The 13,074-nt window shown below is 60.7% G+C and overlaps 2 protein-coding genes across 3 annotated transcripts; one reads left to right on the top strand and one right to left on the bottom strand.

Annotated features, from left to right (window-relative positions):
* Positions 1–110: 110 nt before the first annotated feature.
* On the bottom strand, positions 111–2,538 carry GPX4 (glutathione peroxidase 4). Its single transcript, XM_031438145.2, has 7 exons — positions 2,390–2,538; positions 1,316–1,410; positions 1,093–1,237; positions 788–939; positions 658–682; positions 439–498; positions 111–356 (listed from the first exon to the last, which is right to left on the bottom strand). The coding sequence occupies exons 1-7, from the start codon at positions 2,471–2,473 to the stop codon at positions 324–326; spliced, it is 594 nt and encodes a 197-aa protein (XP_031294005.1). The 5' UTR covers positions 2,474–2,538; the 3' UTR covers positions 111–323.
* A 4,592-nt stretch (positions 2,539–7,130) lies between these two features.
* POLR2E (RNA polymerase II, I and III subunit E) lies at positions 7,131–12,506 on the top strand. 2 transcript variants are annotated; one of them, XM_031438169.2, is made up of 7 exons: positions 7,131–7,288; positions 8,345–8,519; positions 10,395–10,510; positions 10,964–11,044; positions 11,506–11,564; positions 11,672–11,750; positions 11,901–12,506. In XM_031438169.2, exons 1-7 carry the CDS (start codon positions 7,232–7,234, stop codon positions 11,964–11,966), a joined length of 633 nt encoding a protein of 210 aa, XP_031294029.1. In that variant the 5' UTR covers positions 7,131–7,231; the 3' UTR covers positions 11,967–12,506. The 2 variants fall into 2 exon arrangements, with proteins under 2 accessions (XP_031294029.1, XP_031294030.1); XM_031438170.2 differs by lacking the exon at positions 11,506–11,564.
* The last annotated feature ends 568 nt before the right edge of the window (positions 12,507–13,074 follow it).

Genomic DNA, 13,074 nt, shown 5'->3' with positions numbered 1-13,074 from the left:
CACATCCCTCCTCCCCCGCCCCGCAGCCTGGGGAGCTGGCAACACCTGCCACTGCGCCAGGAGGGGCCTGGGACAAAAGACCCCCACCATAAGCAGGAGCACCCAGCAGGCCAGTTTCTATGTTTTATTCTGACAAGGCAGCCAGGGGTGGGGGGTTGCCGAGCTGCGAGCCGGGCCGAGGGGCCTTCCTCCGGCAGGGGTGCACGCCGGGTTCTCAGGTCTGCCCCACCAGGGCTGGTTTTCGGGCAGACCGTCACGGGTGCCGGGTGGAAGGCTCCAAGGGGCACGGGCAGCAGGCTCGGGTAGGGGCGCACCTTGTGGAACTAGAGGTAGCACGGCAGGTCCTTCTCAATTACCTGCAGGGAAGGAGGGGTCAGGGCACCTCTTCCCGTGCCCCCTCCCCACCCCCCGCAGCAGGCTCCCTCGAAAGGCACCTACCAGGGGCTCCTCCATGGGACCGTACCGCTTCACCACACAGCCGTTCTTGTCAATAAGGAACTGCCAGAGAGGCGGTGTCAGTACCGGGAGGCCCGCAGGGCTGGGGCGAGCAAGCAGCCCCCACCCGCCACCCCACTTAGGTCACAGCTGGGGACCCTTGAAGTGGCCCAGTTGTGGCTGGGGGCTGGGTCGTCCCCCTAGGCCTCCAGTCCCCCTTACCTTGGTGAAGTTCCATTTGATGGCACTACAAAGTAAGTGTGATGTCGTGAGGAATCCCATGGCAACTGCAGACCCCCACTGCCCCTGGGGAGCCACCCTGCCCTCCCTTCTTCCCTTGCCCCTAACTTACTTTCCCAGGATGCCCTTCCCCTTGGGCTGAACTTTCATCCACTTCCACAGTGGGTGGGCATCATCCCCATTAACACAGATCTTGCTGAACAAATCGAATTTGACGTTATAGCCGGCGGCGAACTCTTTGATCTCAGCATTACTCCCTGGCTCCTGTGGCAGGGCAGGGGTGCTGGGGGTGAGTGGGGAGGAGCCTGTACCCCTTTGGTCCCTGCTTCAGAAGACAGGCCCTCTCCCCATGCCATCCACCCTGGCTTCGACCTCCGCACACAGGACATACGGGTACATCCAGATCCAGCCACACACCTGCCTCCCGAACTGGTTGCAAGGGAAGGCGAGGATCCGTAAACCACACTCGGCATATCGCGCGTGCAGATCGACCAGCTGAGTGTAGTTTACGTCTGTCTTGCCTCATTGCGAGGCCACGTTGGTGACGATGCACACGTAGCCCCTGGAGGTGGGATGAAGGAATCAGGTCAGGGCCAAGGCCTTTGCCCTGCCTCCCCCCATCAGGTAGACTAGTACCCACCGGTACTTGTCCAGGTTAACCATGTGACCGTCGATGTCCTTGGCTGAGAATTCGTGCATGGAGTGAGCACAGCGCCAATCGTCGCGAGACGCGCACTGCAACGGAAGGGCATGCTGAGCGGACTGCGGGCCTCGGGGTGCCAGGCCCTGGTCCGCGTCCCCTTGGCCCACTCGCTCAGCCCGCCCAGCCAGGGGTGCCAAAGGGAGGACAACTGGGGCACCGGGGCAAGGAAAGAGTGAGGCGGCTCCTCCTCAAAGCTGGGGCAGGACAGGGCGCATTTGACCCAAGACATAACTGAGACCCGGGAAGGGCTTGGGACCCTGCTAGGCGGGTGTGGAGGCCCCGCGCGCACCGGGTCCCGGGACTCGGCCCCGCAGGAGCTCTCCCCGGCCACAGGGCCCCCCTGCCCAGAGTTCTCAGGCGCGGGCCTCTCCCGCCTGCGGCGCGCCCTCCTGCGACGGCACACTCGAGCCCTCCGCCTCCGGGGGGCTCGGCGCCGCCGCCCGGCTGGCAACCGGCGCCGCTGCCCGCGACGACCCGGGGAGCCGACGGCTGCGCGGCCCATGCCCGCCCGTTTCTGGCCGCTCCTGTGCCCACCGAGGGCCGCGCCCGGAGGACAAAGAGCCAGTAGCCAAGGGCGCCGTGCCGCTGCTCTGTGACGCCAACGAGCGGGGCCCCGGGAGGCGCAGGGTGGGGGAGGGGCAGTGACACCCCGAGGCGCGTGATCCCGGATTTTCCGGCCATCCGGCGCCCTCGCTCCCCCGGTAGCAGGCGGGTCGCTAGTGGCCGACGACGCCACCCTCAGCTGCCCTGAAGCAGCAGCGTCTGCGCGTCAGGGGCGCCCACCCGGGGGTTCCGACCGCCTAGCCCTAACCCGGCCTCCCGGGAGCCGCCCCCAGTCCCCGATCTAGACTCAGTAACCCAGGCCCGCGCGCTAGCCACCGCTCCGACCGCCGCGGAGGGGGCGGCCGAGTACTGCTCGCGCGCCCCCAGCCAGCGCCGCCAGCCCAAGGTCCCCGCAGCTCCGCGCGCCCGCCCAACGGCCTGCCAGCCAGCCGGCGGCGCCCCGCTCACCATGGTGCTGGCCAAGCCAGGCGCGGCCACAGCCCCGCAGAGCAGCGCTGGCTTCAGGAGGCGGCACAGGCGGCTGAAGCTCATCGCGGCTGCAGGGGCTCCCGGAAGGCGGCGCTCCTCCCCTCGCCGAGCCGACCAATGGACGCACGCCGGCGAGCCTCGCCTCCCCGCCCTTGGCCACGCCCATCGGCTATCCCATTGGTCGGCTACGCAGGCGCTGCAGACTCGTGCCAGCGCTAGCCAATGGGAGGTCAGGATGAAGGACTGACGGGGGCGGGGTTGGGGCCGGCCTGCGGTTTTGTCCCTATCGGTGACTGCGCATGCCCGTCGGCAGGCGGGTGACCGCGTCCATGCAGGCTCTGGGTTGCGGACAGTTATCCGGGTGGTTGACTGCGGTGCTATGGGATGCCCGACAACTTGAAACAGTACTGGAAACTTGTGGGGCGAGCTGGAATTCTCAAAAATCTCACCCCAGCTCATTGAGAACTGTAAGTTTTCTTTTTAATGTAAATAAAACCACGGTAGGTGTTGGTGTCTCTCCACTTGGGCTGCGGTGTCGTTGCGAGGGCTTGGGGGTCACTTACGGCGACAGCCCCGGACAGCGGCATGCCTGCCGCAGGGTGAGCCATCAGCACAGGGCCGAGTGTCACTTCCCTTGGACTCCGCCGTCTTAGCTGCTTATATAAGTGACACGCGAGCCCTGGCGGGGCTGTTAGCTGTTACCCAGTTACGGATTAACCCGCACTTCGGCTTCTGTGGTCCCGCCCCCGAGAGAAGACGCGCGAGGGCGCGCAGGTGTGTGCTTAGAAAGGAAAACGCAAGCGCAGAGGTATCTGTTGTCACTTCCCACTGCGTGTGCACGCAGTTGAGGATGGAGCTCCCGGCTGCCTTGGCTCCAGACTCATTTCCACTCAAGGCTCAGGCATTTGGCCACAGCCCAGAGAGAAGACCCACCCCATTCTTGGGAACTGAGTCATGGAATGCCACAGCCGGCCCTAACCATGGCCGGAGGTTGACCTGCAGGCTGGACAGAGGGTGGTTTCAGCTTTGTGTGCTGCCCGTCAACTTCTCGTTCTTTTCTTGGACCCTCCCATGAACGTTTCTACAGAGGCCTTGGGGGCAGGACTTTCCGGGCTGGACTCATTTGGGGGAACTGATGAGCCCCCAAGACCCAGCCCCAGGGGAGTTTGGGGGCAGAGGACAGGGTCCCCCGCCAGGTTGCTATATTCCTATCTTGCACAACCAGGCTCCAAGCCTCAGTGGTCACCAGAGGCTGCTGAGTTCTGGCCAGGAGCCTCCATTTTCCCAGCTGGGCCTCCTCCCTTCTCAGGAAACCCCCCTCATTTCCGCCCCCTGGCGACACTGGGTGTCAGGCCACGCTAGGGAGTCTTGAGTGGCCCTTGGGAAGACCCAGCTGTTCCCTTCAGCTGGGATCTGGAACTTTGTCGGAAAGATGGCCACCAACTGGTTGTTTACTTCAGGATTTCCAGAAAAACAGCTCAGGATGACGCCCCCGTGGAGCACAAGGGGCAGGATGGTGGGAGGACGTGGGGTTAATGGGGCAAGGCCTCACCAGGTTCCTGACTGCCTGCCAGTTACAGCAGAGCAGAGGTGGGGAGGCCAAGCCCGTGGGCCTGGAGCTGCCCTTGCTGGTCCCACTGGCTCTGGTAGGGATTTGTGCCTGCGGTTTCACAGCTTTTCCCCCACTTTCCCCACACTGAGGTGAGGCAAGGGAATCTTGGGGAAGTCTCAAGGCTCCAAGGAGGCTCCTCTGTGGTGGCCAGGGTGCCTGGGTCCCCCAGAGAGGGAGCTGACTTGCCCACCAGCCAGAAGACTCTCCAGAACATCTTTCAGATCCAAGAGGAGGCGCCTGGACAGAGCTGCCTGGGGCCTGATTTCTTCTTGAGAAAAAAAAAATTTTTTTGAGATAAAATTCACCATTTTAACCAAGGTGTACAATTAAGTGATGTTTAGAATATTTATAATGTTGTGTGACCATCAACACCATCTAATTCCAGAACATTTTTATCGTCTCAGAAAGAAACCCTATCCCCATCTGCAGTCACTCCCACCCACCTCCCCCAGCCCAACAACCACCATCCTACTTCGTTGCTATGGATTTGACTCTTCCAGGGACCTCATATGAGTAGATCAGACACTATTTGGCTTTCTGTTTCTTGCTCATTTCATTCAGCACCCCAAAAAGAAACCCTCAGCTCCACTACCAGTCACTCCTCTCCATCCACTTCTCAAGTCCCTGGCAACCTGTCTCTGGATTTGCCTGTTCTGGACGTTTCACACAAATGGAGTCACTCACAATGGGGCCTTTTGTGTCTGGCTTCCCTTGATGAGTATCATGTTTTCATGATAGGTTTATCCAGCTTGTAGCATGTGTCAGGGCTTCACCCTTTTGATGGGTGAATAATATTCCATCATATAAATGGGCTACGTTGTGTTTATCCCTTTATCTACTGACGGGCTTTTGAGTTTTTTTCACCTTTTGACTTTGTAATGCTGTACAAGTGTTTGCGTGGGAGTATAGTGTCATTTCTCCTGGGTGTGTAATAGGGAAAACAAATCTGACTCCATATTGTATCTGTTCCTCTGGCTCTAACACAGTGCTCTGTTTCCTGGGCTCAGTCATGCTGATTCTGCACCTTTTGTAAAAGAATTGCCTGTAGACTGAAACAGACAGGAGAGCCCATTCTCAAGGCTCTGACTCTTAAGGGTACAACACTTTTCCATTCATACAGAAATAGAAAGTTGTAGAACAGAGAACATTATTTGTCTTGTTGGAGGTTTACAGGGACATCCTGACCTGACCCACATGGACAGCTGCAAGAACAAAGGATTCCGACATCAAGAAGTTTTCAACAACCAATCACACCCCCTCCCCTTTTTAGTATCAAAGGAGCCTGAATTCTGACTTGAGGAAGACGGTTCTCCGGGACGCTAGCCCCCCACCTTCTTGGTCCACTGACTTTCCAAATAAAGTTACTCTTCCTTGCCTCAACAGGTCAACTCCACATTTATCAGCCTCTCAGGTGGCGAGCAGTACAAACTTGGACTCAGTAACAGATATGCCCCTAGGGTGGAAGTGCTGGATCACAGGGTGACTCTCTTTAACTGTTTGAGGAGCTGCTGGACTTTCCCACAGCCACTGCCCTGTTTTACATCTGCACCCAGGAGCCTGTGGGTGGTGACCTGATTTCTAGGCACTAAGTGGTCAGGGGGTTCGTGGAGAAGGTTGCCACTCCATGTCCTGTTGCTGAGGCCTTGCCATCACAGGCAGGACTCTGAGTCTTGGGTGTTGGGGTTGAGCCCTGCCAGCCTCTTGGGATCCCGAGTCCCCCCAACTCTTGTGAGCCCTTTCTCCTCTCTTCCATGCCCCAAGGAACAGCAAGATGACCTCACATCCCCCTGCGCCCGTCTGCACCTGGAGTCACCTCAGTTACCGTCCAGGCCCCCGACTTGGGCTCCAGCAGTTCTGCCCCTGCCCCCTGCCCAGATCTGTCCATCACTCCAGCAACCCAGACAGACACCCTTTCTTAAAATTCACTTAAAATTCACTCCTGACCTGCTTCCTCTCCACCTTCAGCCCACCTCCCACTGCATTCACATCTCCAATTCCTTTCCTCCAGCAAACACCCAGCCAACACACACAGCCAGGCCTGCTCCTTGAATCTGCCCTGTTCATGGTCACACACCACATGCCCTTGGCCAAACCCCTACCCAATCCACAAGGCCTCCCAGGATCTGTCCCACCTGACCCCCTAACTTCCTCTCCTACCTCTCCCCATCACAGGCCTCCTTGCTGCCAACACACCAAGGTCCAGCCTCAGGGCCTTTGAACAGATTGCACCCTCTGCCTGATGCACCTCCCTCAGCTTCCTCTATTTCTCCTTCCACAGCATTGTCACCTTCTAAAACACTTCATCATTTACTTATCATGTGCACTGTTCACAGCCCGTCTCTCTCAGATCTCTTTGGTTCACTGTCCCTGTTGTTGCTTCTTAAATACTGAGTCAGTGAATGAATGTATTACTGAATGAGAAGTTACTGGGGGGCTGGGCTGGGCTGGACAAACCTCCTATATGGACTCGGCGGGGAAAGGGCAGATGGGGAGGTTGTAAAAAATGCACGGTCTTGGGGGGCTGTGGAATATGTGGGTAGGGGCTGGATTGGGGCTCAGGGGACAGAAAAGGGGGAAGACAGAGATGGGAGCATTTCATAACCAGGTGCTATGCCAAGCTCATCTGAAGTACGACCATCCCTTTAGATTCTCAGCTAACCCTCTAATATGAGGTCACTTTTTTATTTCCATTGTACAGACAGAAAACTGAGGCCGAAGTGCATAGTTGGACGCGGCCCAGAGCCAGCTGAGAGAACCCCCTACAGTTGGACGCACAAATACTTATGGAGTGGCTGCCCAAGAGTCCCTGGGAGCCGAGCAGACCCCAGACCCCATCGCGACCTCAGTTTCCCCGCCCACACCTCGACTTTGCTGCTTTGATTCTAAACTGCCGCCCCGAGGCGGGCGTTGGGTGGGAACTACAACTCCCGAGAGGCCTTGCAGTCAAAGCCACGCGAAAACTTCCGGGGCCGGAGGGCGGTGCTGTTGGCACGTTTCTCGCGCAGCCAACCGCCGCCTTAGTAAGGCTAGGGCTGCCCTTGGCGCTACCGCTCCTGAAGGTCGCTGCATTCAGGCGTTCGCTGGCGACAGCCCTACACGGGGCGGGTTGGGGGGGGAGGGGCCTCACCGAGACTCGGCGCAGGCGCAGTGGGCGCGGGTCTTGGCGGGCGCAGGCGCAGTGAGTGCGGGCGGCAGCGGCGGTGGCGGCCATGGACGACGAGGAGGAGACGTACCGTCTGTGGAAGATTCGCAAAACCATCATGCAGGTGAGCCCCGCGGGGGTGGCTCTGCTTAGCGAACGCGGCGAGGGCGGGCCTCGCTGCGCCAGGCGAGCCGGGCACGCAGCAGCCGGGGCGCGGACGGCGAGGGCGTGGCCGAGGGTTGGGAACGCGCCTCCCCACGCCGGCGGCGCGGCCGGAGCGGGAGGGTGCTGTCAAGACTGGGTCCCCCGGGCCCTCATCAAGGCGGGGGTCTGCGGGGATGGAGGTTCCCCACGGACCAGCGGCCGAGACGCCCCGGGGAGGGGGTCAGGGTCTCACTGGAGGTGGAGGTCCCGGGTCCACGTCAAGCGCGGAACACAGAATCCCGGAACCGTGGGTTTGAAGGAACCCTGGTCAGCTGGACTCACAGATGTCTGGTGGCTACTTCGACGACCCAGGAGCCACCAGCTTACTCGGTTACTCGGGCCGGTCGGCTCGGAGTCATATCAGTCCCCTGGCCGAGCATTCTATGTGCCACGTGCTTCTAAGCCACCCCATGGGAGGGCACCAGGGTGATCCCACAGAGGCTTGGGCCCTTGACCAGGAGCCCCCTCCCAGGAATCCTGCCGGGACTAAGCCCAGGCAGCGGCACCCAGCTTTCCCACTGCCTTGCAAAGTCACCCCAAAGACAGGGCCGGAGCAGCTGTGCTTGAGGCTGACAGTGTCAGGGGCCTGAAGAGAAGACTGAGGGCTCAGGAGGAAGGGTTGGGCTGTGGAGGACTTCACCGAGGAAAGGGTCAAGGCTCCAGCCTTCCTTTCTTCGTCTGGGTCCTCTTCTAGCCCACCCACTCAAAGAGCCCAGTTTCTGAGGCAAGACCTAAAACTGCTGGGCCATGGGCATTTGCCTGGTTTTCCAACCAGTGTCTACCCTGGCCAGCCCAGCCACACCTCTTCCAGCCTGCTGTCCCTGTCTGCCCCAGAACCCTGGGGCCTGGCTATGGACTCAACAGCCCCCCGCGTCCCAACTCTGTCCCGGTCTCCTCTGCAGTGGCCTGGCCCAGCCTGAGCTCCTGCTGCTATCCCCCCTCCACCCTGGGGCCACCTGGCTCCTTCTCTCTGCAGCTGTGCCACGACCGTGGCTACCTGGTGACCCAGGACGAGCTGGACCAGACGCTAGAGGAGTTCAAGGCCCAGTTTGGGGACAAGCCCAGTGAAGGGCGGCCGCGGCGCACAGACCTCACGGTGCTGGTGGCTCACAACGATGACCCCACTGACCAGATGTTCGTCTTCTTCCCAGGTGAGGGCCTCAGGGGCCCCAGTTCTGGTGCAGCCATCCGAGGGCCTGCTCAGGGCTAGCCTGTAGCAGCCCCCTGCCACGTGACCCAGAGTCTGTCCCCGGCCTTATTCTTCTGCCCCTCTTGCCCTTTTTGTTGTGGGGACACCTTTTCCAGCTTCCTTCCCTTCAGTTGCTCTCCCCATCCTCTCTTTAACCATTTTCTCCAAGCAGGATCATCACAGGCCTCCCCACTGAGCCCCCAAGTCCTCTCTGCTCTGTGCCCATTGGCCTGGCTCTTGTTCCCAGAACTTGCTGTTCCCGGCAGCTCTTCCTGCACTGCTGTAGACTCCTGGCCCGTCCTCCCTGCTGCAGCCCCCCTTGCTGCTCCCTTCCCTCCTTGTCCTGCGCATCCCTGGTGACTGCGCTCAAGTGCCCCCCACCTCAGACCCCCTCTGAGCCGTGAGTTGAGTGAGGAGCCCCCAGGGGTGTCCCAGGACTCCTGTTCTCTCTGTCTTAACGCTTCCTCCACTGAGGCAGCGCGGCTCTAAAGCCCCGAAGGTTCAGGGGCTGTGGTGTGTCATGACCCCCCAGTGCCTTGAATCAAGGGTTGCTGAGCAGACCCAGGTGGCACTTTTAAGAAAAGCGTCCCCATGCATGAAACACACTTGTTGGAGCCTTTGGTGCCTAATCACATGCCTCCTGGACAGCCAGCTCGGCCTCGACAGAATCTGCCTGGGGGTCAGAGCCTCCCTAGGTTTGGGGGTCTCACTTCACTTCCTGGTCTTTCTTTAGTGACGATGGGAGTGTCACTGCTCTCAGGTGTGTCACGGGACAGGGTCGAGGTTCCTGCCTGTGTTCATTTGCACTGGTTGCTATAACAAAACCCCACAGACAGGGGCTTAAACAGACACAGGTTATCTCTCCCAGTGCTGGAGCCTCCTTGGTGTGTAGACGGTGGTCTTCTCCCTGCGTCCTCGCCTGGCCATCCCTCCCTGTGTGTCTGTCCTGATTCATTTTCATAACAACCTGAGCCACATTGGATCGGGGCCCACTCTGAAGGCCTTGTGTTACCTTAATTACTTTTTATTTCAATTCTTCTTATTGAAGCCAGCTTACAGTGTTAGATTCAGTAGCACAGCAAAGTGACTCAGTTACGTGTGTGCGTACAAGCATCCACTTTTCCACATTGCTGTTTGAGGGATTAATAGATACACATTATTGTATGGAGATGAAAGGGTCTACTGTACAGCACAGGGAACTATATGCGATTTCTTGTAAAAAGCTATAATGGAAAAGCATCCTAACTATTTTCTTAAAGACCCCATTTCCAAGCAGTCTCATTCTGTGGCTCTGGGGCTTAGGACTCCAGCAGAGGGCAGACTGCGCTGAGAGGCCCCATAGGCCCCGGCCCAGGCGCTGAGCCGCTGGGCTCATGCCAGGCAGTTCTCCTGTGATCGGCCGGGCCCTGTGAGGGCTGTGCTGGCAGCGCGGGGCTGGGCGGTCCAGCTCCACTGGGGGACTGTGCTCTCCAGGTCGTCTCACCCCTGCTTGCCTCTGAACACCCAGCACTGGTCTCACGGGTGCCCAGATAGGCTTCCCACACCTGAAAACCACTGTGGCGGCGCTGGCCCAAACCCAGACCCCCAGGCCCCACTTCCAGAAAGAGGTCCCTTGTGGCCAGGGGGCCCTGGCACCTTCCTGCTCCCCATGTGACCAGGAGGCAGCCCGCCCCCTGTTCTGGGAGCCAGCAGCCCAGCTCTCGCTCCGCAAAGGGGGAAGCCAAAGCCCCAGAGGGGGAGCGGCGCCGCAGCAGGTTGGCCAAGTGGGGCTAGCGCCCGGGCGCCAGGCAGGGGCTGTGGGCGGGCAGCGCGGTGCTGAGCGGCGCTGTGTCTGCAGAGGAGCCCAAGGTGGGGATCAAGACCATCAAGGTGTACTGCCAGCGCATGCAGGAGGAGAGCATCACGCGGGCCCTCGTCGTGGTGCAGCAGGGCATGACGCCCTCCGCCAAGCAGGTGCGGCCCCTCTCTGCCCCGCCGCCAGGGCCAGCCCCGGGGCAGCGTGTCCACCGAGGCTTCGGGAGCTCAGGGTCTGAGAAGGAGCTGCTGTCCCGGGTGGGCGGCTTGGGGTATCCTCAGAGCAGGCCCAGCGCTCCCCGGTTGAGGGCGGGGGCACGGGTGAGCACCTTGGTCCTGTGCCTCTGGGGGCTCTGGGGTCCTTGTGGTCACGCCTCTGCAGGGAGGGGCAGCACACCAGACCCTGGACACCCCTGTTGACAGAAGGGCCCTCACTTTTCGTGGGCGGGGCAGGTGGGCTTCTCCGAGGCACGAGAGCAAACCCCATCCGGCTTCCCCCTGCCAGCTGCCTGTGAGGAAGGAGCTGGCTGGGGTTTCCCGGGCACTAGGGCACCAACGTGGGGCGGGAGGGTGGCCCCTGAGGCTCTGCCTGAGAGTTGACGTTTCTCCCAGTCCCTGGTCGACATGGCCCCCAAGTACGTCCTGGAGCAGTTTCTGCAGCAGGAGCTGCTCATCAACATCACAGAGCACGAGGTGGGCGGGGGTCACCAGGGGTGTGGGTGGCTGGGACCCCGTGGGGGTGGGGCAGGGGCAAGGCAAGACTGGAAACCCTGCTCCTGCCCCTCAGCGGAGACACAGGGTCTGGGGGCCCCTTCCCGAGTGGAGAGGAGGTGGAGCAGGGGTCTCAGAGTGTGGGCCCTGGGCCAGCAACAGCTTGGAGTGCAGGTTCCCAGGCCCAGCCCGCATGCAGTTAGGAACTCCGGATGGGGTGGAGTCTGTCTTTCCCTAGAAGCAGCGGGGGGCCTGAGGTGCCCTGTGGCCCGTCTCCATGACCATGGTGCTGTGGGCACCGGGGCCCCGTCCTAGGGTGGGGTCAGGAGGGTGGGATTTGGGCCAAGACTTCCTGAGCCCACGCCGCAGCCCTCTCTTGTATGGGGGCACGGTAGGGGGGTGTCTGTCACAGCCCCATGGCTACCAGCTTCTCTTCTTGGCAGTTGGTGCCAGAGCATGTGGTCATGACTAAGGAGGAGGTAACGGAGCTGCTGGCCCGGTAGTATCCTTCCTGGCCCCAGTGGGCCTGGCGCCCCCTCGCCCCACCTCTCCCCTCCACCCGCACCCCCGGCCAGCCCAGCCTGGCTTTTTCCCTGACCTGTTTCCCAGCAAACTCCGAGAGAACCAGCTGCCCAGGATCCAGGCGGGAGACCCCGTGGCGCGTTACTTCGGGATAAAGCGGGGCCAGGTAGGAAGCCCTTCTCAGGACGGGGAGCGCTGGGGGCCCGGCGTTCTGGGCCAGGGAAGAGGCAGCCCCAGATGGCGGGGAGCCACCTGCTCCGCTGGCCGTGTGACTGAGGGGAGCCCTGCCCCAGCCGCTGCTCTCCCACTCCTGCAGGTGGTGAAGATCATCCGGCCCAGTGAGACTGCGGGCAGGTACATCACCTACCGGCTGGTGCAGTAGCCGCCTGACAGCCCAGAAGTGCACAGTGCGGCTGGGCAGAGAGGGCTGCGGGGTTTGTCTCAGTCCCGTGAGTGAGCCCCACCTGTTACCCGCCCCGGAGGCAGCCCCGCATCCAGCCTGGGTGTGCCCAGCTCACGTGACAGGTGGGGCGCGTGACTGCCCCTTCTCCCCTGGCCTGTCCCTGGGGGACGGAAAGTTGTGAGCCTAGTGGCTGGCTGCCCTGGGGGAGTCTGCTCCTCCAGGCACCAAGGCTGCCTGCCTCGGGTTTGCCTCTCCTGGTCGCCTGGATGCTGAGCCCCACTGTGCATCCCACCTAATAGTGCCTCAGGAGGGGACAGGATTCCCCCTTGAGGGCCTGGGTGTGCGTCTCTGGTCGGCCCCTTTCCTCCTGGCCTTCCCGGTCCTTTTCCCCATCAGCGGTCCTGATGCTGCCCGTCTGTGGGTGCTCTGAGGGCAGCAGGGAGGGAGATGAAAACTGGTCTGGATTTTGATTGCTGTTATATGCTGGGCATTTTTAAAAATTAAAGCTATTTTGAGTAAGTTTGCTCGTCTGAGAGACTGAGAAAGGGTAGCCTCACGGTGCAGGGGCAGCCTTGCTCCTGCTCCTGCTCCCGCTCCCAGCCCCTCCACGCAGTCTCAGCCTCCCCTCCATCCCCAGTGCCTGCTCCCCCACCTCAGGGCCCCCACCCCCTCCCCGTGTCCTGCTCGGAGCTGCGGGAGTGAGGTTCCGGGAGGGGTCCCGTGCCACTTCCAGCTCCGCTGTTCGGTGCTTCTCCCGCGTGCGAGCTTGGGAGCAGACTGTCCGCTTTTGCCCTGTCGCCAAGCTGAGAGGCCTTCCTGCCAAGCCTAAGCACAGTTGTTTCTATTCTCCATTTGATGGCTTTATTGAGGTAGAATTCACATACCATACAATTCACCTGTCAGAAGGGCAAAGTTCCATGCACCCACTGTCGTGCACCCATCACCACAATCAACTTTGGACCACATTCTTCACCCTAAAAAGAAGTCCTGGCCCCTGACAGCCAGGAACCCCCTCCCTGTGTCTGGGGACTGGCCTGTTCTGGACGCCTCACATCCGCGGACTCACACACTGTGTCCTTCTGTGTCT

Source organism: Camelus dromedarius, chromosome 27 (assembly GCF_036321535.1).
Source record: "Camelus dromedarius isolate mCamDro1 chromosome 27, mCamDro1.pat, whole genome shotgun sequence".
In the NCBI taxonomy this organism is placed as follows: domain Eukaryota; kingdom Metazoa; phylum Chordata; class Mammalia; order Artiodactyla; family Camelidae; genus Camelus; species Camelus dromedarius.
This window is presented reverse-complemented; position numbering and strand designations above follow the sequence as displayed.

Excerpts from the sequence above, each read along its gene's own strand:
- POLR2E (XM_031438169.2), top strand. The coding sequence starts at position 7,232 with ATGGACGACGAGGAGGAGACGTACCGTCTGTGGAAGATTCGCAAAACC. Across the intron at positions 7,289-8,344 it reads TTCGCAAAACCATCATGCAG|CTGTGCCACGACCGTGGCTA; the intron begins GTGAGCCCCGCG and ends TTCTCTCTGCAG. Across the intron at positions 11,045-11,505 it reads TCAACATCACAGAGCACGAG|TTGGTGCCAGAGCATGTGGT; the intron begins GTGGGCGGGGGT and ends TCTTCTTGGCAG.